We start from the raw sequence: 25,463 nt of genomic DNA on the forward strand, positions 1-25,463 counted from the left end.
CACAAATCCTGAGAAGACAGCATTTTCCGAGAACCTCAGGCTCTGCAGCCACGGTGAGGAGGATTGAGGAGGACAATGCTGGTCCCCCATCCACCCAACCTACAGAATAATCTGCAGAGCCTGAGGTAAGTGTGTGATGCTGTTGCAGGATGTTTGACACTCATACCTTGCTAGACAGAGGTTTTAGTCAAATTCATGATCTTTTCATCATTCTTGGGTGCGGCCGGCTGCAACAAAAAGAAACGCTGTGAAGTGTGTGGACCCAAGACAGACAGAAGACAGACAGAGATACAAGATGCAATATACATGCATCAAGTGCAAGAAGCACATATGCAACACACACACAGTACATCTCTGCCACTCAAGTGTTGAATAGACTGGTATATGCTGGTATGAAAAGGCAATGTGTTCAACGTGTTCAATGTAAACTGTGTGTTGTGCTATGTAAAAGGACCTGCTTATTAATGAAATTCAAATAAATAAAAGTCAATGGTTATGAACAACCTTGCTTCATTTGTAAATTTGTCCACTCATATCTTGATTATAATTGAATTTCTTGATTTTTTTTTCTGTGTAGCACTTTTTTGTAGCAAAGTTAAAGGGCAAATATTAACTATATTTGCTGTTTATATTGCTTCTAATTGGGATGAATGAAACATCTGTTGACTATTTTAACAAAAAAATTGATTGTGTTGAATTAACACCTGCTGAGTAACAAAAAAATGAACACCATACAAGGGTTAACAGATACTGTCAATGCCAGCTCATTCTGCACCTTTCCGGCATATGTTCGACGTATCAATTCATATTTGTGTTTCCTGTTTTTTCACTTGGCTGCCTAAATAAGTAATTCAACGTTTTGGGAGAAAAGCTTATTCTTTTTACAGCTGAAAGTTGGAGTTAGATACCACTTTAACTTTAAAATTGTCAAATATACTCTTTTCATAATAAACTTAGGAAAAGAGTGTGGTTGACTCCACTGACTAACGACTCACAGAATGAGTAGAGACACCTGTGTTTATTTGACCCTTCTCTCCCAACTGCTCTGTGTAGACAATCTCAGTCGTCTGACCGTTTATTAATGACACAGGTTTACGTTGGAGTTAGAAGGACTCATGCCTCGGTAGTATGAGCCAAGAGGACCAGATCCCCAAGTTTGGATCAATACCAGGTTAAACTCTCATGTGTACGTACGGTAAATACATGGCAGAGCCAGCTGGTGGTTAGCTTAGCATTAAGCCTGGAAACCAACAAAACAGTTGGCCAGGGTCGGGTACACAATCCAACTATCTGCAAACATCACAAATTAACATGTATTATTTCTTTAAATAAACTGTACAAAATAGTGAATAAAAGTTAGCCTACTTGTTTGACTGTGAGCTTCAAATTGGTCTAAACTCACATTGCACGTTTAATCGGCCTTTCTGCATGGCCAGAACCTGCAACCCACAACGTGGAGCTCACACTGAATGTGAATTGAAGGATTTTTTTCATTTCCCTACCCTGGTTATAGTCAAATAGACCATAAAAAGAGAATGCTTATAGGAGGGAGACTGAAAATTGTGAGTGAATGCAAATAATTAGATGGTGGATGCAAATTCCCACTAAGCAGCATGCCCTTAAAATACATTTAAGGATTAAAAAAAACTATGCTTCAAAGACAAGGAGGACAGTGTTAATGGGTGAATGAAGAAATCTTCATCAACTGAGTTCAAAGGCAGAGCATTAGTTCTGTTTATAATTTTGAAGCTATACTGCAAGGCAACTGCCATAAATAGACTGAAGTGTATCACACCCACACATCATAATCATATGTACAAACAGCACATCAGCATTTATAAGTGTATACACAATATTCCACACACACATGCTCATTTTAAGCACTTATTGGGACCGCCATTGACTAGGTGTCTTCCCAAGCTCTTAACCTTTCGGTTCTACACCTGAGCATATAGTAATAAAATATGTGCTAATTCACTCCATTTAACCGCAACCCACGTCTTGATACTGAAATACCCCCTTTGAGAAGTGAGGACAGACTATATCCTCACACTGAAGATCTCTAATTCAAATTGTCCCCCAACGAACACAGTGACATACAGGGTACATATAAGCGTGCGTGCACACACACACACACACACACACACAGAGTGATTTCCCCCGCCGTCTGATCTGGTTCATGTCTTCCTGGAGAGGAACCAGAGATAATAGAAGAAGAGAGCAAAATCGATTTTCAACGCTCCAGTTTCTTGCAGTTTCCTCCCACACCGACCTCACACACACCTGTCAGATTTAAAGGCATCATTCCATAAAAGCTGCAGTGCACGTGAAACCAAATGTGGCTTTGAGAAAACTGTGTGTCTATCTCTCATTTTTGTATCTACGATATTAAACTGATTTTCAAGCTTGGTGTTTTTGGCTACCTTCTTCAAGAAAAATCCTGGATTTTCAGGTTTTCTAATACAAACTATGGAATTAATCTTACAAATCAATAACTGCCTGTGAGAATGTGCATGCAACTACATAGTATGGTGGATATCTATGTTCTTCAGCCATGTTAGCTCTGTCAGTGCTATCAGGCCTGTTTGCCATGTCAGTGCTATCAGCCCTTTTAGCTCTGTCAGTGCTATCAACCCTTTTATCTCTGTCACTGGTATCAGCCATATTAGCTCTGTCAGTGACATCAGCCCTTTTAGCTCTGTCAGTGCTATCAACCATGTTAGCTCTGTCAGTGCTATCAGCCATGTTAGCTCTGTCAGTGCTATCAACCATGTTAGCTCTGTCAGTGCTATCAGCCCTTTTAGCTCTGTCAGTGCTATCAATCATGTTAGCTCTGTCAGTGCGATCAGCCCTGTTAGCTCTGTCAGTGCTATCAACCATGTTAGCTCTGTCAGTGCTATCAACCATGTTAGCTCTGTCAGTGCTATCAACCATGTTAGCTCTGTCAGTGCTATCAACCATGTTAGCTCTGTCAGTGCTATCAACCATGTTAGCTCTGTCAGTGCTATCAACCATGTTAGCTCTGTCAGTGCTATCAACCATGTTAGCTCTGTCAGTGCTATCAACCATGTTAGCTCTGTCAGTGCTATCAACCATGTTAGCTCTGTCAGTGCTATCAACCATGTTAGCTCTGTCAGTGCTATCAGCCCTGTTAGCTCTGTCAGTGCTATCAACCATGTTAGCTCTGTCAGTGCTATCAACCATGTTAGCTCTGTCAGTGCTATCAACCATGTTAGCTCTGTCAGTGCTATCAGCCCTTTTAGCTCTGTCAGTGATATCAGCTATATTAGCTCTGTCAGTGATATCAGCTATATTAGCTCTGTCAGTGATATCTGCTATATTAGCTCTGTCAGTGATATCAGCCATGTTAGCTCTATCACTGCTATCAGGCCTGTTAGTACTATCAGTGATATCAGCCCTTAACAGCCACCTGTGGAGTCTTGGTCCGTTTCAATTTAGTGTTACTGATCCAAACACATTAAATGTATATATGAGACCTAATAGGTATGTATAATAATTATTACTGTCAAGCGATTACAATATTTTTGGCGCATTTATGCCATAGTTAACTCAAAATTAATCACAATTAATCACATTCTATTCTTAATGTCCCTTCCGTTATTTTTTTCTCATTTTAATGCTCTTATCAACAGGAGATTGGCTTGCTTTATGCAAATGTTTTATTTTACTGAAAAACAACATTGTGAAATAGACATGATTTTTGGAAGAGGTTTAAAGGCTTTCATATTGTAGCGTTCCGTGCCAATAAGGAGCCAGGTTTATAATGAATTGGGTTTATTCTCTTCACACCAACCAAACACAGGTCTTCCAGCACACCCGACCCCCCAACATTCGCGCCCAAAACCCCCGGAAGGGGCGGCACCCCAACCCTGGTCCGCGCAACACTAACAGTAACAGAACCATATACATTTTGGAACTTCAGACACGCTACATTATAACATAAAGACCTATATCTGTAACAATAGGAATGTTAACGAGAAACAAGTAAAAAAGCGAGAAGAGGTTCTGCGATTCATTCACATCTGGTTCTCTTCACTCCCCTCATCTCCAGGTTAAATGCATTCTCCTTGTTAAAAAGCTTACATTTAGCAGGGTAACAAAGAGCGGGGGGGAGGCCTTAAAGCCACAGGGAATAAAGAGACTTATCTGTCCAAATCCATTTAGTCACTGAACACCCTGTACATCACAACATACACAGCAGATAACAGCCGCAACACTAAGTGGCATGAAAGACACTTGTTTCTTGTGCAGTGCACTCACACCCACATGTACCTTTCCTGTTCTAATTGCACTGGAAAAGAGTGGGAGAGAAAAACAGGAGCATATGTAGGGATGAATAGGGAACTGACAGGAATGAACAGAAGAATTATTAGAGGAAGAGTAGGGTAGAAGGAGGCAAAGGAGCAGAGGAGAGGAGGCTTGATAGTGATAGTCTGTATCCTGTATCCCAAGGAGAAGGCTTATGGTGTTGCGCCACCTTGTGGAAAATATTGATTATCACTGTTTATATATTAAATGAGTCAGGAACCTCTTTTTCCTTATTATTGGAGGACTTTTTCAGACAAGCATGTAAAAAGGAAAGACATGATGGATAGAAATGTGCAATATTTTAGGTATTACATGCAAACAGGTAGTAAGTTTGATAACTCCGATAAGATAACTTCAATAGCCTGACCTCATTACGTATACATTGTATTTCCAATATAAATGATTTAAAAAAATTACAGTCATATCAGACAACAGACAGACATTAAAAATAAAATGTTTAATACCTTTTTTATGAAAGTGTTAAAAGTCTTTCAAACTGATGAAGCTTGTTGTAGCTTTCATCTCTAGGAAATAAATTGCTCCTATATAAAATAACAATAATCTGTGATTACAACCCCATAATAGTGAGTTTTGTTTTGCCTTTTATAGTAAACCGCCTCAGTATCTAAATGTGATTTCGGTTTAATTGTGAAATTCATTTCAACAAAATGACACAAGAAACAAGCTTTCACTCTGTTAAAGTTTGCTTTAACAGCTGATATGATATGATAAACATATGATATTTAAGACATAAGTGATCTTGTACAGAATAATTTTCACTTTGCATTGTCTTAATAATGTAATGAAAATATCAAATTCATTGGTAGACATAGACAAATGTAGTTCCACCGTCTACTGTACGTCACCACAGCACTGACCAGCATGTGCTAAACGTGACCAACAGACCTAGAAATGAGCCTGTAACAACAGTTATAAATATATACTATTTGAATAGACTGATCTTCCCAAATACAATTACCCAGACAGTGCAGCACTACCTCAGTGAGAGTCCAATAAACAGTGTATTACGTATTACGATTTGAAATGAAGACAATGCAAAGGAAAGGTGAGAGAAATGTGTCAGCAGATATGACAACTAGAAACTAGAAGTAGTTTTGGTTTTTCAAGGGATAACAAAAGTTTTTTGGTTTGTTTCTTACGTTTTTTTTAATTTGACCAAAATCTTTACTCACTGTTTTTAGCAGTCATTTCCCATTTAAAAAATGCAAAAATGTGTGGAAATGAGAAGTAATGTTGTTTAAAGACTAGGACAATGAGAAAAAACCCACTAAAAATGTCATTGAGCTTTGCGTCCATGTTTGACTTGGTCCAAGCAGTGCAATAAAAACAGTCACTATAGCAGAATTAATAACATTAGTTTAGCATGTATGGATCTTGTTTATATGCATGAAGGTTCAAATCACTATGGCTTTGCTTGAGAAAATCCAGCCTCTTTTTACCAATATCTTGGTAAAGCACCTGCACTTATTCTCAAAAAAAGCTCAAGCTTTTCAGTCACCTGCCCAAAGATTTACTTAAAAAAAACACATATAAAACGGATATCCCTGAAGAAAATTGTAATCTTTCCTAATAATGCAGAGGCTTAAGCAGAGCGTTTCTCTACACCCTGTTTGATCCCCAACACCAGGTGAACAAACCAGTTGATCTGCACCATCCAGCCCTTCTCTCGGCAGATCTCTATCTGGTCCAGTAGGTGGCGCTGGGCCTCGTCTTCGCTGCGGCCAACCGTCAGTGCCTCACGGATGTACTCAATGTCCTCCTTGCTGGTCAGCTGGGGCATGCCTGTTAAAAATAACAATAAAAGCCACACCAACAAGCATTTATCAGTAGCTGTCCTTAGTTTCCTCTGAAAGACTTTTGATTGATTCGTTCTGTCTTCTTTTAAATAAGAGAATGACAAAAAAAACACTGGATGAGTTAATTAGTGAGTTTTAGATACAAATCTTAACTGGGAGGAATTATAAATGGTAACAGATTGGTTTTGTTGCGCTGTGAACAGGGCCCACAAAATCATACCGGTCATTAGCATCATGGAGAAGAGGATGATGAGCAGGTTGGTGTGATGCCGAAGGGCGAGGTAAGCCTTCACACACACGTCCTGAGACAAATGTGAAGGGGATGGAAAGCAGACCAATGCATCTTTTAGCAACAGGGGCTGAGTTCAGCTCACATTTTTATGGTATTCTCATAAAAAACAAAAACAAAATATCCCCATTGCTGCACCTGGAATTTCTGAAAATGGGGGCTAATCTTCTTTCCTGACGTTCCCATGACGTACAGAAAGTCTGGCGTGAGAACGAAAGGAACCCACTCCTTACTGATCCCCATGAAGCTCTTGTAATTTCCCAAGATGTGACCAAAGTCGATGTGGAAGAGATTCCCTGCAGAAACACAAAAGACATACGTGTTTGTTATCTCCTGAACGCCACACTTCATTTCGACATAGAAGTGCATACATTTAATTGGCAACACTGAGCCTGGTTTCATTAGGATTGGATGAATCCTGGTATCTCGGTTATTGTTGCTTATTTCGATTTTTACAAACGCTTACAGAAAAAGGTTTGAATTAAATATACAAACTGAAAAACACTGATTTAAATATGGTTCAGTTTGTATTGTGTTTGTGTGCATGTTTATGAGTCACATTTTCACTTATGGGATCCCTGTGACCAGAGAAATGAGTGATAGGCCTTAAAAATAAATGAAAGTTGATGAAAGTTCACACATAAGATGTCATTACCAGATTCAGTGATCATGATGTTATCATTGTGGCGATCGCCGATACCCAGAACGTAGGTAGCCACACAGTAGCCACCACAGGAGAACAGGAACCTCTCCACCGCTTGCTGGAACTACAAAGAGAGAGAGAACGCCATCATACATCGAGGTTGTCACCATTCACAGACAAACTGCAGCTCTGTACATGCCCTATTTCATTTACAAATCCCATTAAAACAAAAGAACAAATAATCTGTTAGTCTGTCTCTCGATACTCTGACATCCCCCCGAGGGAGCTTTAAGCCCATTTTTTCCTGCATCGTCATTGAAAACTGGTCAAACAATATGTTATTATTTCAAAAAACTGAAATGTAATTTCCCAAAGAAGCTGGGCACTGTTGTTTTTAGCAAACGTTATTCCAACAGAAATATGATGTGACGCACATTTTAGTTGACAAATATAGTATTAAGAATACTTCAAGATAATAACAGTTCCCTTCGAAATATTGCCCACCGTGCCAGAAATTAAATAAAAAAAGAACAATTTCATGTCTTTTTTCTTTGCGAAGCCTCAAGAGAGGAGCTCGGTAGCCGCATGCGGCTCAGGAGCAGCGGGTAGTCGACCCCTGAACTAGGCCAACAACTGGGCCGTGACCTAGAGGTTCCCAGAGAGGAAAGTTTCTACTTTGAAATATTAGATTGAATAAGAATAGAATGGAACGCCCGTCTGGTGGCGTGAAGTGGACGACTCCAAGCTGTGCCAACCTGAGTAATTATCGCCTTTAGTTGAATCCGTCCCTGTAAATGTAACGTAAATAGTGTGTTAATGTGTACCAGACAATAAACATTCTGCAGAGCAGTGTTGAGTGACCTTTCCTAAATCATTATCGCTAACAGATGAAAAAAAAGATCCAAATTAGAAAAATTGAGCACTAACATTTACACACTCTGGGGGTGGCATGTGTCAGAGCACAAAGCGGTGTGTTTGTGCTGCAACCCCCCCTCGTGGGCTGCTTCCTTCCTGTCTGTCACACCGTGACTTCCTGTGACGTCTGATAAACGGAGCCGCAGTTTGAGACAAAGGGTTCTGCAACTCGTTTTGTTACTGGGTTTCTGATGAAAACCATTCTGGTTTGCGATGTGTACCTTGTCCTCGCTGACACACTTATCCCGCAGCCACTGGGAGAGGATTTCATCTTTAAACGCCCCGGTGCTTCCCATGACACTTTGCTGGATGTTAGCGATGGTGGTGGCGTCCTTCACAATCTCAATCATACCTGCAGAAAGACAGATTGAAGGGGGCGTCTAAGATTGGCTTTTCATAATAAACTCATTCCTTTTCCAGTATCTCACCTATTCTGTTCCCAGTGGAGATGCAGCCGTAGGGCAACAGACACAGATCCAGCGTTTCGGTCTCCCAGATGGACTCCATGATCAGCAGGATCTGAAGGGACACGAGAGGGAGTTCTTTTTTCTTTTTTTCCTCGATAACATGCTGGGCCACAGAGGCAGCGCCGGCGCTCACCTGCAGGATGAGCATGTCCTGTCGGAGGTCGTCGCCTTCTTTGAAGATGATGCCGATGGGGTCCCTGGACAGAGTGGTGGGGTCGGCCCTTTTGAACTGCAGCCACAGCGGCTTCTTCTTGGAAGCCATCACTTTGCACTGCTCAATCTGCACAAGCCGCGTTCATACCGCAGGTGTTCACACCTTCACGTCCACTTTTCATTTGCTTTTATTGCAATCACAAAACTGTTTTTTCAAGTTGGTTATTATTGTTTTTCTTCTGTGTGTGTGTGTGTGCGCAGGTCCCTCACCATCAGGGCTCCAGCTCTCAGTCCAGGATCGTAAGGGACCCTGAAACTCTCCGGCAGACCAGACGACTGCAGAGTCTCCAGCTTCTGACGCAACTGGAACACCACTGACACACACGCCACACACGCCACACACAGCTTAGTCTCACTGCAGACTTAATTGAATCCACTCGTCTTATTTATGCTACATTTATGGAAGGAGCTCATGCAATTCAGGGGATATAGAGAGACGCTTCATAGAAGTTGAATGTCTTGCAGCTTCGCCACAGAGCTACAACAGTAAAAATTACCTAATAATAATTAGCGGAGTAAAAGTGTGTATACAAGAAGAAAATAGACTTACAAAAGTAAAAGTATTTGCTCTGCAGTTAAATAGGCTCTTTAGTATGTAATATATGTTAATTCTTTCAATATTATTATTGGTGGGAAGATGCCACCATAAGATGCAATTTGTTTTCATTTTTTAATTAATTTATTCCTAATGTGGTGGAGTCAAAAGAATATTATTTGGTGTGGTATGGAAAGTAGCAACAAAGTTGTAATGAGGTAGAATTCTTGATTCAATTGACTTAGTGACTCTTCATCACTGATGATGTAACCGAATCACGTGTTGCAGTGGAAAGGTTATTCTGCAGCCCTTCGTCACCTTGTGGAGTAACGTCGCACTTGTCGGCGGACATGACCTTCATCTCGCGGGTGACTTTCTGCAGAGCCTCCGTCATCTCCACCTGAAGAACATCACTTCATCACGTCAGTGACCCAAGGAGCTGAACAGTGTGACGCTGCAGCATTTAAGGAGCTGCACACTGGGCATCAGCTCACCTGCTTCCTGAAGTCCTGCAGCATCTCTTCACCGCAGCCTCGGAGGTAGGCCTCCAGCAGGACAGCATACCTCTGCTGGTAATGCATGGACTGGGCAATCTCACTGCGCAGGAACCAGAAGAGAAAATGGCCAATTCGCTTACTCTGTAGAGAGAAAACCACAAAGAGGAGGAGGCATGGCTTTAAAAGCACGAGTAGCATAACTTCAGTTCATGGAAATGTTCAAAAGGCAAAGTTGGATGCTTAAGATATTTGATGAAACCTGTTCAGCGTTTGGAGAACACACACACAGAAACCACAAGAACACACACACACACACACACACACACAAATGAATGGACTGAGGGACAGAAACCACAAGAATCCACACACACACACACACAGACACACACACACTGGAAGACAGTGGGGAAAAGAAAGACACAGATGTTGGTCCTACTTACCCTGAGAGCTCTCTTCAGCAGGAACCTGACCAGGGCGCTGTCATGGTACGGTTCAAACTTGACCGCCTGCAGGGCAAACACACACAAACACACACACAAAAATATTTTGAATGAATGGATCCAATATGTCATTTTTTTTGACAATTCAAATCCAGGCACCATGTCCAGAGTGATGAGGCAGGAAGCAGACAGTGGCAGGAAAAGGAAATGCAGTGAAAACAAGAGCGCATTGTGCTCAGATACAGGAGGACTATTTGAATATTGACTGAAGGAAGCATGGAGAACAGATCAAAAGGTTAGAGGTGCAGACAGACAGATAGCAGGGTAAGGTTTCATTTGCATACTAAATATAGTTAAGATAACAGCCTTGGTACTCTACTCTCCCACACTTGTTCTGTTTTTTTGTCTCGTCTCCTGCTCTCCCCTCTATGAAAATCAGCCAGTATGTGTGGAATTGTGGATGTAACTAGTTGGACACCTTTGCAACGCGAGTTATCTTTCTTTTTGAGAGAATTTAAATTCAGGCAGCAGAGCCTCACTCTGTGAGTGCGAATACATGTTGGAAAGACACCCTGCACAAAAAGCTCACCTTTCAGACATGGCACCGTAATGGTGTGCGTCATTCCAGACCAAAGGGCCCTGTTGTTGGCCTCTGCTCATAATTCATATGCAAAGCTGACCACAGCTGACTAACTTTTGGAAACATGTCAGGACACAAACACGCAGCGAGTATCGGATGAGCAGCCCGTGACACTGAAACCAATGGAACAGGGAGGACGCCAGTGTTGGGAAAGTTCACTTTCTACATGAACTAGTTCAAAGTTCAGTTCACAAATTTTAAAATGTGTTCAGTTCATAGTTCAAACTTCAAAATATTTGTTCACAGTTCCAACTAGTTCACTTCTTTTTTTTTATGTTGCTGCAAGCTATTATTTTTCAAAATTATTGCCACAGCCCATATAGAACCACAGACAGCAATAATTTTATCAGTTTTAACACTGAAGCGATGCATCAGATTTAATCTTCATATCCAGTTTTGAATCCTTATCCAACCAGGGTTCACATTAGCATTGAGGGGACAGCATTTGCCCTTTGTTGCTTTAATGTTGCTGTCCATTCACTCCACACAAGCAGCAGTTGCAGAGTTCACCCCTACAGTACATTCTCACACACATGCTGCTTGAATGCTCTTTTTTAAATAAGGAATAAAAACATGACAGTTATCATTAAGGTACAAATGTTTGCAAAGAAAGGTCAGATTCCTCCCATCCTCACGACCTTGTCAGTAACTTTATAAAACTCATTAAATTATTATACGCCGCCTCTTTGCTACACGCAGCTGTCGCCTCCATGCATTTCTTTTTTTTTTTGGATGACGCATGTGCGGTGCGACACTGGAGGCTTTTGTTTTTTTCCGCTACTTATTAAAGCGCGTTTACGGTGTGTTTTCTATAGAAATCTGGCATCCCATTGAACGATGTTAACCTGAAAGAACGTGCCGTTCACAGACACCAGAATGAACGAGTTCACAGTAACGTTCATCGGGCATTAATACAGTACGTTCAGTCCACGCTTGCCCAAAATATGAACGAGTTCATGATTATAGTTCAATGAACGCGTTCAGGCACAACACTGGAGGACGCACCTGTACGAGCTGCAGGAGGTATCTGAGCACGTCGTCGTCCTCCAGAGTCTCCAGCTTCCTGACGGCCATGGAGCGGACCTGGGCGTCCGAGTAGTGGCAGTCCAGCAGCTGCATGGCCAGACCGACGTCCAGGCCGCTGAAGAGGACAAGGACTGGTGAAAGGACACCGAGGGACGCGTGTGCGTTGCGGTGGCGTGGGAGGGACGTTTACCTGCTGTCCCACGCGCTGCTGCGCTCCAGCAGCCGGTGTGTCGCCAAAACGTCTTCTTGTCTCCCCCACCTCACCGAACCCAAGAGCTTTGGGTAGGCCCTGAAGATTAGATCACCAAAGTTATATCACCAACGACGTAACATTTGGTCGCCCGTTTCTAGTTGGAATAAGAGGAAAAGGGTACCTGGGGTCGCGCATGCACTCGTGCCTGAAGTGCCACAGCAGCTCTTTGTCCTCGGGGCTGAGAGGGTGCAGCGGGTCGGTGGCCACGATGGCCGCGAACTGCTTCTTCAGGTGGTTGGGCATCTCCCTCTGACCCCGCTCGCCCCCCTCGGCCTCCTCGTCCTTGGCGTCGCGGCCCACGAGGTTGCGGCTCTTGGGCAGCACCACCGGGTAACAGTACTTGTCCAGCAGGATGGCGACGGCCATGGCGGAGGCCTTGTCCGGGTTGGTGGCCGAGGTGAGCTTGTCCGCGTTGATGCTGCTGCTGCTCTCCTCGCTCTTCTCCGGCATTTTCCACATGTGGAGGATGAACTCGCCCTGGCGCAGCAGGGAGCGGTGGTCAATCAGCAGCAGGTTGACGTAGTACAGGAGGCGGCTCTTGGTCTTTCCTGAAAGACAATGCGAATGCGGGCCTCGGTCGGGATGCGGTCGGCGTGGCAACGTCGGCGGACCAAACGACAGCTTACCTTCATGGCTGCCAGTTCCCGCTGCGTTATCCTGGTAGGCGGAGGCTCCTTTGGAGTTTGCCGCTTGAGGCTGCTTCCCACAGACCACCTGGGAGGGAGAAATAGCCGCACTGGGAATAGGAAAGAATGTGGCAGCGTAGCACAATGCACGGGGCATGAGCCAGTATATCGTATGCAAGGTGATACATTGAGATTTCCTTTTAACTAGAAAAACTGTCAACCCCAAAAACATAATGACTTGGGCCAAAAGGTATTAATTAAATCCATATTCTTTTCAACAATAAACACAGTATCACAAAACCAAATATCGCAATGCTCAATATTATCAGCCCAAAAAAAAGTCACAGAAAAGCCTTGATAATACAAAGACTAACCACTCTAACAAAGTTCTTTCCTGCCATAACATATACATTTTCAAATGATGAAAAGTGATTGTTGTAACAACCAATGGCTGTAAAGTTAAAGGTTTACCTGGAGGTTGAGTCGTGCTCCTTTAGGCAGATCCCTGATCTTTATGTTAAACTCCAACCAGCAGTTCCACAGAACTTCATCGCTGAAGTTTTTAGAGCACGTCCTCTCCTGACACAGCACAGGGCGGGTTAAACTTGAATCTGCTGTCCAAAACGTACTCTCTTTGCAGAATGTGGTTTCAAGCTATGATCATTCTACGGACAGTTCACTGTCCAAAATATATGGTTTTGTCTTGATATTGAAGACAAGTTAGAGGACCTTGTGACCATTATAACCAAAACAAGGCAACTTCAAAATGAAGTTATGATCGCCATTATTGCTTGAATATCCATTTGATGAGTTCAAAATTCTCCTGCTGGATTCCAAATACCTTCACGCACAACAGATTTCATTTCAACGTTTCCTTCTGTTGCAGCTTGCAACTTCATTCAAGTTGCTTTTATTGTCAGTTAAAGTACAAGCCAAAATTAGCGCTGACGTTAGTCATTCATCATAATCTAAAAAATGTATATAAAATAAGCATAGACTCTTTTCTTCAAAATAAAGAAGAACAATAGAACAAAAGGAGCAGCCACATCAAACTGTATCATATTAAGCACATCCATCATTATAGATCAGCAGATGTTCTTAAAAGCTTTGATTACCTGGGCTAACAGCTGTTGGCCGTGGAAGATGCTGGCTTCTATGAAGACTATGAACTCTGGGATTTTGGGCAGGAATGGGATGTCGATGCCTAGCACCTTCACTCTGAACTTCCTGTTACAGTCCCACATAGAGACGGTGAACACGCGCTCATGGTCCTTCTCGTCGATGGTCAACTGCTCATGGGTACCTGACAGAGACGAGTCAGCAGGATAATTATTACCCCTGAAAGAAGCTCTCGGCTGCAGCAAATGTGTTTACATGTCGCGATCTGTAATAAAGCAACCTAACCCCCCCCCCTCCCCCCGAGCTTTAATCTAACCGACTACCTGCGACTCCAGTGCAGTCGTCCACTTGTGCCCAGTCCTCCTTCTGGACCAGATCCAGGTCTGTGTCAGGGGGCGACTCCAGAACCAGATGGATTTCGTCCCCGTCTTTCAGACACTGGCGAATCCAGTTGAAGTCCTGAAGCGGTTTATCCCCATACAGGTACTCCTCCCTGTGCAAGCATGTTATCAATTGTAGAAAACAAAGTGTATTTATTATGTTATGGAGTTATGGTGAGTTTCAGCCTCTTACATACCTTCCACACACACGTAGCACAAAGTCGGCCTCACACATGTTCTCAGGAATGCCCAGCAAAACTCTCTTATTTGCCGTCTTGGCGAAAAAGCTCCCCAACACCTGAACAGGATGGGAAGATGTCAGAAGGCGGAGCAGTGACAAAAGAAAAAAAAGACATGTTATGTTATTCACACCCGCCACCTGCGCCGGCGTGTCCTGGATGGAGACCTTGATGGTTTGGCTGGCCGTGCTGATGTGGATCACCAACAGGATGTGAGAGTTGCTCACCTGAAAGGAGGGACGAATGAACCGAGGAAAGTGAAAACATTGAAAGATTGAAAGATTTAAGATGGAGGTATTACTAAAAGAAAGAAATGGAACAACAATTCAATAGGTCTGCTTTGTTTTCTGTATAATCCCCTGGAAATAAGAATGTTTTTGGATGGATGGTCCAACAAAACAACAGCTCTGGCGAGGGATTTTTGTAACTCCATGTAGGGCGTGACCTTTACACACACACACACACACACCTTGCTGAGCAGGTGCTCGGGCAGCGGCTTGCGGGCCACCCAGGGGTCCATGGAGTAGAGTTTGGCATCGCGGTCGGACAGCTCGATGCGCCGCGGCGTCAGCAGCTTCCTGCGCGTGAACTCCAGCTCGTCGTCGTGCACGTTACTCACGTCGGTCACGTCGTAGCCGATCAGGTAGTTCAGGTAGCTCTGGTAGTGCAGAGACTCGTCTGCGGGCTGTGGACGCGGGACCAGCTGGATCCGCCCCACGTCCTTCTTGAGGGCTTTGAAGAAACACATTTTTTTTTTTTAAACAGACGGGTTTGACGTGGTCGCCAGGCAACAAGTTGTGTTTCAGCTGCGGGGTCCGTGGGCGGATGGTACCTTTCCAGTAGCGGATGCAGTCCAGCGTCTGGAACACCTGGTGCTTGTCGTAGATCTCGCACACGTTGCCCTTCTTCTGGTACAGCAGGATGCAGTGGTCGGGGGACAACCGCTGGTAGAAGTCCGGACAGAGGTTGAGAGTCACCGCCTTCAGCCACACCTGAGCTTTCACCTGCGGGGAACGGGACGTGGCACAGAATATTTCTCAATATTCATCAATAGTAAAAATCCAACACAGGTGTTGAGGATACACCCGGAGATCAGGTGACCTGCTCCACCGTCCAGTTTCCGGCGACCTCCAGCAGCAGAATTTCGGTGCCGCCGCGCGCCGCGGTGGGCAGGACGAACTCGACGGAGATCTGATCCATGGAGGGGAGGGAGGACGATGAGATGGCCTTCTTTCGTCTCCTCCTCCGGGTCTCTTCAAGCAGGATTTTGGGCTCTTCGTCGCTGAGCTGGTTCTGCTGCCCGTCCATCACCTAGCTGGTGGGAGACCGACAGAAGACATTCGTGACATGACCCCGCATTCATCTCATCTTCCTTTAGTTAACAGCAGTTAAGTGCCAACAATGCAAATAATTCACTACCGGATAAACGAAAGAGTGTTGATAGGTAGGTAGATATTTCTAATACCAGCCACGTAGCCATCAGGGAATACTGAACTGTGACCTTTGACCTTTGGGTCAACTGCTGTTCAAAGTCTTCTTTGGATGACTTTTAAAATTTGGAAAACAATCCAAGTGAATAGTAAATGGATAAACTGCTGGAATGTATGAATTATTATTTTTCTTTTTTGAATAATCAATGGCTTATATGCTCTATTTATTAATCATTTTCAATAATGATTATTGATATTCTTACATCGCTCAGCACAATTAATCCTGTAATAGCTGACTGTTTATTTAATGTCTCCTCTGTTGTTTACCTGAGTGGATGAGAGTCTCTCAGAGATAAACGTATATACAAAGATATGAAATGGGTTTGAGAGACAAACGAGTGAAATGTCCCTTTTCTCTCCTGGGATGACTTTAACTTCTGACATTGCGTTCGATATGAGCTGTGATAGTTTGTTGGTGGATTTTAGGTGTGACTATTGAAAAGTATTAATTAACTAACTAAAAAGGTTATTCACTGATACTGTCCTAAAGAAAAGACCTGCTTATTTTTCTTGTTGCTTGTTTTTCTTTTTCCTGTGGTATCCAATAACAATAATTCTAGAGGTAAAAAGTACATTAATTTATGTGACAGAATCGAGCAATACGACAAGAAGCAGTGTTGGGTAAAAAAAAAGTTCTATTCCAGTGATTTTCAACAGATCGCAGTTGAGGGACATAAGTCACTAAATGGAGTTTCCCTTCTGCTTCGTTTCACACCAGCAGAGGAAGCTTTGAAAAGCAGGAAGCAAAACTCGACTCGCATGGATGCAAATATCCGTCGCTACACTCGATGCCAAATCCTAGCATAAAGTGCAATATTTTAGAAAAATTTGATTCGGAGTGAATTCAACTTTCGAAAGCCCCCCGTAGCGCGACGGGTTAGTCTTTGGGGAGTGTAACGGTACAGCTGCCATAATAAGGAGAGGCGTCAATTTGGTAAAACAAAAACATGAGATCCGGTTTGTATGACTCACCAACGGACGCAGCCGGCAAAGAGACCCAGAGCTGTGAGGTAAAGTTTCGGCATTTGTGCTCAACGAACCTAAAACCAGAGTAAAATGTGTTAAAGGGAAGGAGAGTCCGGCAAAGTCCGCTGCGCGTATACAGGAAAGTTGTTAAACTCCCAGGTTTACAGATACCCAACATCCGGCCTTTATCTTCAAAATAAAGTGCAACACCTAAAAAAAAAAGCACGAATATTTTGTTATGTAAATTATTTTTCGCCTATTGGTTTTCAAAAAAATATTTAACTAAAGCCACTCAAAGTTAGTTGAATATTTCATTCAATATGTATGTATTTTCAATAAGTCCTAAAGTACTTTAGAGTCGATTATAATGTGGATTAGAAGCACACATGAGAATAACAAGGCTAACACTAATGCGGACAGAAGCTAAATTATTGTTATATTACGAGTTAAGAAAAGAGAAGATGTCTGGTCGAAGGATCATGGCGTTATGTCAGTCATGATTGCTATGATGATTTGAGTGTTCCCTTTCCTTATTGTGGCCACTTCATCAATACAATAAAAAATATAATTAATACTTATTATTATTAATAATGATTATTTTTATGTAAGCTTATTATTGATACGGATATACATTTATATTAATACATATTAAATAATGTGTAATTAATAATTGTAGTCTCTGGCCAATAGAGAGCAAATGACATGAATATTATATATGATGATCTATAATTTGTTTGAACATTTTAGATTTCATTCAAAGATTATTTATTATAATATATATAATTTTATTATTGGTGCTTATTGATTTATTTTGAAAGGATTGACCAGAAGTGTTGCCTTATAATGTTGTCCAACTAGATGTGAGCCGCTGTGGTGCAGTTCCTAACAGTGACCACTGGAGGACGTAAAAAACTCACGGTTCTATCTCATGTCGCCGCTCCTCCAGCATCAAGCAGACACCTTGGCGTGATCCACAGAGCAGAAAACTGCTAACACAACTCCTAACTCCTTCTAGGACCATCTCCACTACACCCAGCATTGTGCTTTATCATTACTTATGCTATGCAATAATTGATTACATTACACGATATTACAAAGTGTGTTTCTACCGGAGTAGTTTTTGGCTCCTTCCGCTAAATAAGTGGCCTTGCATAATTACTGGTTCACCCTGCTTGCAGCAGTAAAACATATAATAACTCTGATGGGTTTTACTTAAGGGTATTACAAACTGTTATATAAGGGTTGCAAACGTCTGTCTGGAACACAGAAGACCATTTATCTTACTTGACTTGTTATTAGTTTGCTTAGATATATGACAGTTACATATCCGAAGGTTATTTGTCTGCTCCACTTGTTTTTTTTCTCAGTGTTTTCAGGTTTGTTTAATCGTCACACATCAATACCTCCAACTTTGTAGGCCCAAGTGTGAATGTGTTAGAACGTTTAGCTCTTTTTTGTTGTTTACCTTTTCAAATTAGTTAACACAGATAAATATATAACTAGAACTATAGGGATTACATAAACTTACCACTTTGTAAGATAGGAATAAGATACTTTCTACTCATCGTTGTCTTGATCAGGTGTTTTTGAATCGTCACTTTCAGTTTGGCCATCTTTCCTTATTTTAACCCTCCCTATGTTTATTGATGTGGCAATGACTGTAACAAACCGACCAATGGGGATGAGACAAACCGCGGATTGACATCAGGTCCAGCCAATAGGACCGCTGAGGACAAAGTGTTTATACCCGCCTCCTGTCCCGTAGAAGGCGACCGTTTGGGTGAGTTAAGTTAACTTCACTGAAACCATCTGTTGGCTTTAAAGCGTCGAGTTTGAAAAGTAATTACGGCAATTGAATGATTTTCCATCGAACTTGGCACACGAGTCGTAATGTGAAACTGACACCGTGTATTTTTTAACCATAAAAGCAGTTCCGTTGCGCTCTCCGTGAAGCTTCATTGTTGACGCCAGTTGTTTTGTTCTAGGAGCATTTTCGCAACATAATGGCTCAACCATTTCAATGTTTTTAAAAACACCCAATTGTTACATGTTTCATTTAGGCAGCCAGACTAAAGCCTTTCTTTTGTCGACGTAACTTCAATTTTTCAACGTCACTTTTTGTTTCGGGACACCTTCTGACGTTTATTGTGGCGTTAAGTTGAAACGGGTGGCCAGCCGTATCATGTAGTAAGAGTCCATCTATCAAAACAGCTTTATCTTCGTGTTGGTGTTTTACTTATTGTTAACTAAGTAAAAATATCTTATCGCCGGACGTTGAATGAATGGGCTCTCTGGTGCGCATGCGTGCAGGATCGAAGTTTATAAACAAGAGGGGAGTCACATGACGAGAATATTGTCCCACAGATTAAATGGAACATTCTTTCATATTGTCTGCGTGTTTGAAACGGAATATTTCATCGTTTTTTACACAACAATATCCAACACACAGTGAACCAGTCCACAGGCTGGAGCTTAGACAACGTGCCTCGTTGTGTTATTAGGTAAGCGGCCCCGTGTTGTCTCACATCACCCTATGTGTCATTTACGTCACCACGACCATGTACAGCTTATACGTCACGGCTCACTGGAGACTCACGTTTTTGTGCGTGTGTGTTAGTACATGGGAGCCTGCCAATGCCGCTAACAGTAATGTTTAGCTATACCTGTAACATATATTTTCTACCAACAATGTCATTTCCTCTCAGCTCCCGAGGACGCGATGGTGTGGGAGGTGGTGACCCCTGTTGTGTTTTCTGGTGACCCCGAACGTCACAGCGGGCGTTATTCTGAGGACGAGCACGCAGGTAAAACCGGCGCAGCAGCCGCGCAGTGAACGCGCATTCCCACGCAGTGTAAACAACGACAACACGCTCTTGGGGGAACTTAAATCACCTGTTTTAACTCATTCTCTTCATGAAGAATAAATACACATATATGATGATTCACTAATTATGACTCGTAGCTGAATGTGAATAATATACAAATATCAATTGATTTATAAAACCCTTCTATTAATATTTTTTTAGAAAAAAAAAATTATCCATTACTGTCCAAACCCAAATAATTTGCTATTCTACGTTTTTAATCAAGAGGTGAATCTAATATATAATTGTTAATAATAATAGTTTTTCCAACATCCATGATGAAATTAACAACAATGCATCCTGGGAATCTAGTTAAGTCTACTTTACTACGCTGTTGTTTGTCTGGTGTTACCTCCAGGAGTGATGATGGATGCAGATGAAGATGAGTCACATGACCTGCCCCGCTGTGAGGAACGCCTCTCCTCCTCGCCTGGCTTCCCCACCAGTGACAGTTACATGGAATACGGTACTTAGGACACATGCATGCCATATAGACAAAGTTCTTTTTTCTGCTTTTTACTATAAAAACTCTGTTTTTCTCCCTCTTAGACGACCTCCCAGACCTGCAGGAAGTTCGGGAGGAGGCAGAGCCAGCGGCGCCACCTGTCTACCAGGTGGACGTGGGCGTATCACACCAGGAGCGACATGCTGGCGCTCAGCCTCCGGACACACGCTGGCTGACGCAGCTGGCTCACATCGCCACCGGACCTCAGAGCCCACTGCTACGAGAGTCTCCCAACAGCAGGTGGGCGCGCTTAGTCCTGAAACAATGACGCTATCAAGGCAGGTGTGAATGTGTCGTCTTCACACAATCTGTTTTATAATGCAGTGATAAATCCTGTCCCTCAGGGACATGCAATATCATTCTGGTAAAACTGCTTTAATGAGATCAAATGTTTTTGGTTCTAAAACGGGAATTAAAAAAAAAGTCTATAATCAGGTTTCAAGGCAAAGTTCACCCTCTCGAAAACACAGATTTATATTGCGACTATATTGTGAGCATTTGAATTCGGTAATATTGATTGTTATTTTTGGGAGAACAGTCCCTCTAAAAATGTATGCAATAGCAGAATGTTACCTTATAGTTAAATTCGTCCCAATGACAATATTAAAGAATTTTGCATCTGCAACCTCACAAGAAAACCACCGCTTCTAAATCGCCCTTCCAGATTCCCTCTGTCCTTCATTTCTAATTCCATGTCAGAGCCTCCAATCCACTCATGAGCCTGTGTCCTTTTCAGCTCCTCTTCGGCCTGCTTCTCCAGCACCAGCAGCAATCTACATTCATACGCCCGGCCTCCTCCGTCTCTCACCCAGTCGCCCCCCACAGGTCACGGCAGGCAGCGCCGGCGGGCCAGGGTAGGCCTCGCGTTGCCTTCCTAATTGCCTGCACAATTAGAAAGAAATATAAATATTGTATCAGGTATTACACAGTGGACCTGACTCCACTCACCGGGGCAACAAAGTCCTGCCGGTGGTTTTGGGAAAAACTCTTTTGCTGCTGTGAAGTTCCTGAGTCGAGCCTGACAAACGCTCCCCGTTTCCACAGAAGAGCAGCGAATGTGGTTCTGTGGTGTCGACCAGATCCTCCCTGTCTGATGATGAAGACATGGGATGGAGCATCTCCTGTCCACCCACAGCCTGGCACTGCTTTCTCAAAGGTAGTTAGGCACACACAAGCGCGCACACACATACAGACACACATACACATTTTTTTGCTGCTATCTCATTTTTTCTTCCCTTAAAAAGTGAGGAATATAAAAATAAAAATGTTTGCCCCACGCGTTTGGGCAGTTCTGCCAGGAAGGAAAGCACTGTTTATACCTCACAGCGGCTTTCCTCTGTCACCAGGCACTCGTCTGCGTTTCCACCGCGGCTCCAACGTGGAGTGGCAGGACGTCGAGGACCTGGACTCAGCCCATGAAGACTCTGATGAAGAGCAGTCTGGCTCTTTGAAGGTACATTATGCAAGAAGCCAGTGGCTGCACTTTACCTTCACTTTGTCAATGTAAGTCAATCTGTTGTATTTGCTGTATGTGCTGTTTTTTAATGTGCTGTATTTTCTAACAGCAGCAGCAATCTGTATAAACCATGGGTACAATGTGAAACATGCAGCAGTTTACTTCTACTGATGGGTGCATACAATTCAAATCTACAACCCTCAGTGATAATAACAAAGCCCACGCTGACAGTCCGCCGACAGTCCGACCCGTCAAATGGCTGACAGGGCCCCAGCGGGCCGTGAGTTTGACATATGTGCCCTATTGCCTCAGGAGGCGTCGGGGCTAGCTGGTTAGCGTGCTCATTTCAGTATACATGTCAGCAAAACAATACGTAGAACGCCGTTGACACGAGGTCAACACTGTAACCATTTCGCATTCTGCCGATGATGTTAGTTCACTTTTTGAAAGTTCAAACTAAAGTTCTGACCGTTTCTCACACACCGCACCTTATGGGGACACACACAAAGAAAAGCACTGCTTGCTGCGTTGCAGAGTTATGGCTCCGAGGGTCTGCAGCTGGTGGAGCATTCAGAGACGGTGCTGTCAGGTCAGGCGTTCCTTCAGCTGACCTTTGACCCCGGCGCGGTTGAACACGCCACCGTGACTGCCCGGTGCCAACTTGACCACCCCTTCTACGTCAAAAAGAAAGGTAGGAGCACCGGCGAGGACGCAAAGCCGATGCCTTCTACAGTCGCTACACTCTGCGTCTTGCTTCCTGGCAGGCTGGTCGTCATTTCACCCGAGCTTGACAGTGGTGCGTTATGGGATACCGTGCTACGAAATGGAGGTGGGAGACGTGTGCCTCCCTCCGGGACACAGAGACGCCAAACAGACCGACGACTCGCTGGTCTTCGACACATTCAGGAGGTAAAGCGTCTGTTCTGTAAGGCCGGAGCAGCGGCGTCAGAGTGAAACACCTGCTTTTACACCTGTGTGTCCTCCTCAGTTACGATTTCACCCCTCTGGACTCCTCCGCCGTTTACATGCTGAGCAGCATGGCGAGACGCCGGCGGGCCTCACAGTCCAGCGGCGGGGCTGTTTCTCCGGACAGAGACGCATCACAAGGTACCGCGCCACACACGTCCTGTGTAAAGATAGTCCTCCGAGGGAGTCAGCACAAACATCGAAAACAGGCAGCGTTCAGTTCGCAGGAATCTAAAAATTCCAGCGAGAAACAGTATGCATTTCAAAAAAAGCAAACTTGTGGTATCCGCTTAAAACCTGCAGACTCCATCGTTCCCGGTCCCTCCCACTCTCCCCGTCAAAAGCCAACCAAAAGCCAGCAAGCCGGCGCGTCAGGAAGCACCACCGCCACGGCCATTCAGTGCAAGCGGCCCATGAACGCCTTCATGCTGTTTGCCAAGAAGTCCAGGGTGGAGTACACGCGGATGTACCCGGGCAAGGACAACAGGTGGGTGTGCCCCGGGTCTGCGTGTGTGCTGCAGAGCTGTGCTGTAGCCGGAGGGTAATGTGTGTGTGTGTGTGTGTGTGTGTTGCAGAGCGATCAGCGTCCTCCTCGGGGAGCACTGGAAGAAAATGCGAAGTGAAGAGCGGCGGATGTTCACCGTGCAGGCCAAAGCCCTCGCAGACGAACAGAAAAAACTCAACCCCGACTGCTGGAAACGCAAACGAACCAACTCTGTAAGAACAAACGCACACAGACACACTCACACACATGTGTATACACATGCACGCACAGAAAAAGAAACACTACTTAAACCAGTGCTTTATATTGTTGTCTAGATTATCTTCTTTGTCCCAACAGGGCTCTCAGGGAAATTGAGGCTTCAGACAGGAAGAGAGAACAGTCTGTAGGACAGGGCACACACACACACACACACACACCCACACACACACATATTCAGAAGTGACATGGAAAAGGGAGCTTTGCGTGACCCACTACGATGCCACAACATTCTAGTTTGTTGACCACGGAGTGAGGATGTCTCACAGGAAAACGAGCACCAGTGTCCGCACTTCTTCTAGACATTTTGTTCTTGCTTTTAAAAGGTGCCAAATGTGAAAAAATGTCAACGAGGCATCATTCATCGCGCATTTAAAGTGATTCTAAGAAGCTATGAAAAGATGCCCCCCTACTGCAGAGCACCGCAGCGTCCCTCACCAGACGATATTTTGACCCAAACGCAGTAACACCGCAGGTCAGTGAGGTGTTTTTCAGGAATGGGGTTTGTTTCCACCTCACAGTACGAGTGAATAAGCCAATGACAGAGAGAGAGAGAGAGTTTCCTATCACGTGCTTGAAGCAGGTGGAAGTTGTGGTGCTTTAACATTTTATGTAAAGTAGACGATGTAGCTATTTTCCCAAAATTATATATTATATATAAAGAAATTTATTTAAGTATTTTCTTGCCTGTATTACTTGCATTGGCCCTTGATGTATTGCACAAGGCAACATAATTGAACCTGGCACTTGTGTAATAACGATGTTTAGTTATTAAACCGATTTATTTGTTTTACCAGCAGATTTCTTGAGAAAGTACAAGTAATAGTTTGTCTTGAAAGAGTTAACGCAGTGCCGGATTTTCCACTATAGTTATTGGACTATAGTTACAAGCGATAACATTTCTCCCTTTTTTTTAATTGGAGCTTTTACGATCATTAATATTGGTTGTCACAAAAGATACAAAATTGATATGTTGCAGACAACTGTCCTTCCACAAAAAGAAGCAGGACAATGCCAAGATTTGATTGACCAAACATCAGCGACATGCTGAAGTGTGAACATCTCCATGTGCCATAGTACAATGAGTTAGCTGTGTTTTCATCAAAGTATCCGTAAATTGTGTATAATCAAATAGGCATTGATACAGTTAAGGCTCGATTGAGTAAGTAGCAAAACGGAGTCATTGTATCTGTGTTTGTCTTGTTTCCTGAGAAAATCCAACAATGGGGAAAGCAAGAAAAAGATCATGGTTAACTCAAAGAAAAAAGGAAAAAATACCTGTTTTATCTTCTCCAATGACTTTTGAAGGATTTACTTCATGTCAAAAATAGATATTGACTATTAAACAGTATCTGGCCTCTGTCAGGCAGGGTGTAGTGCACACTGAGGGGCTTTTAGCAATGAGAAAGATTAGATTAAAGGCGTGGGGCAAAAAAGTTTATGTGGATCAACAGAGAATTTATAGCCAGAAACTTCATTTGTTATGATCAGAAATCCGAATAAAATAAAAGATGCCGTGTTTTAATTCAGGATATTGTGTTTACATGCGCCTCAGAATGATGTTAGTAATAATAGTTGCATATTTGTTACAGATAAGAGAAATGTTTTGTTAATTGTATAGTTTCAGTTTGAAACATGGCTATTGTGCAACAAAAAATTAGAAACACCCTCATAAGAAGTGAGTCAATGTTAACAAAAGCACGGCACACATGAACCTGAGTTTGTGGCAGAGGAGTGAGTGGAAAGCGGAGTGAAGGCAGCGATCGGGTTTAAGTGCTTGTTTCTTATGAAAAGAATACTCATAATCATCTCGCTGCATAACAAGGTTTATTCTTAATGCACTATATACACACTTTATCTTACGTGACTGCTACAGAATAATATGTGTCATGACAAACATTAATATGATTATATAGAAATATATATTTTTGGTTTTGACTTAATTCTTGTTAACCTATGTTTGTGCATTCATTATTAACTTGTGTTTGTCCTTACTATTGTGTCATTGTACAAGTTGATCAGGGGAGA

At 43.1% G+C, this 25,463-nt stretch overlaps 2 protein-coding genes across 2 annotated transcripts; one reads left to right on the forward strand and one right to left on the reverse strand.

Annotated features, from left to right (window-relative positions):
* Positions 1-3,773: 3,773 nt before the first annotated feature.
* Positions 3,774-18,492, reverse strand: pik3cg (phosphatidylinositol-4,5-bisphosphate 3-kinase, catalytic subunit gamma). Its single transcript, XM_037459646.2, has 25 exons — positions 18,413-18,492; positions 16,891-16,958; positions 15,530-15,743; positions 15,261-15,432; positions 14,898-15,160; positions 14,569-14,655; positions 14,387-14,487; positions 14,133-14,302; positions 13,806-13,993; positions 13,162-13,269; positions 12,691-12,778; positions 12,186-12,612; positions 12,002-12,100; positions 11,791-11,926; positions 10,146-10,211; positions 9,703-9,846; positions 9,527-9,608; positions 8,884-8,987; positions 8,594-8,740; positions 8,422-8,512; positions 8,215-8,345; positions 7,091-7,202; positions 6,574-6,731; positions 6,367-6,448; positions 3,774-6,132 (listed from the first exon to the last, which is right to left on the reverse strand). Exons 3-25 carry the CDS (start codon positions 15,734-15,736, stop codon positions 5,933-5,935), a joined length of 3,363 nt encoding a protein of 1,120 aa, XP_037315543.1. The 5' UTR covers positions 15,737-15,743; positions 16,891-16,958; positions 18,413-18,492; the 3' UTR covers positions 3,774-5,932.
* Positions 18,493-18,695: 203 nt separating this feature from the next.
* LOC119210046 (HMG box-containing protein 1-like) lies at positions 18,696-25,440 on the forward strand. The gene is made up of 13 exons (XM_037459648.2): positions 18,696-19,385; positions 19,590-19,688; positions 20,107-20,214; positions 20,298-20,493; positions 20,990-21,107; positions 21,298-21,409; positions 21,600-21,706; positions 22,244-22,400; positions 22,474-22,618; positions 22,698-22,816; positions 22,979-23,162; positions 23,251-23,392; positions 23,517-25,440. The coding sequence occupies exons 2-13, from the start codon at positions 19,604-19,606 to the stop codon at positions 23,532-23,534; spliced, it is 1,491 nt and encodes a 496-aa protein (XP_037315545.2). The 5' UTR covers positions 18,696-19,385; positions 19,590-19,603; the 3' UTR covers positions 23,535-25,440.
* The last annotated feature ends 23 nt before the right edge of the window (positions 25,441-25,463 follow it).

The sequence above is a fragment of the Pungitius pungitius genome, chromosome 2, assembly GCF_949316345.1.
Source record: "Pungitius pungitius chromosome 2, fPunPun2.1, whole genome shotgun sequence".
Taxonomy (NCBI): domain Eukaryota; kingdom Metazoa; phylum Chordata; class Actinopteri; order Perciformes; family Gasterosteidae; genus Pungitius; species Pungitius pungitius.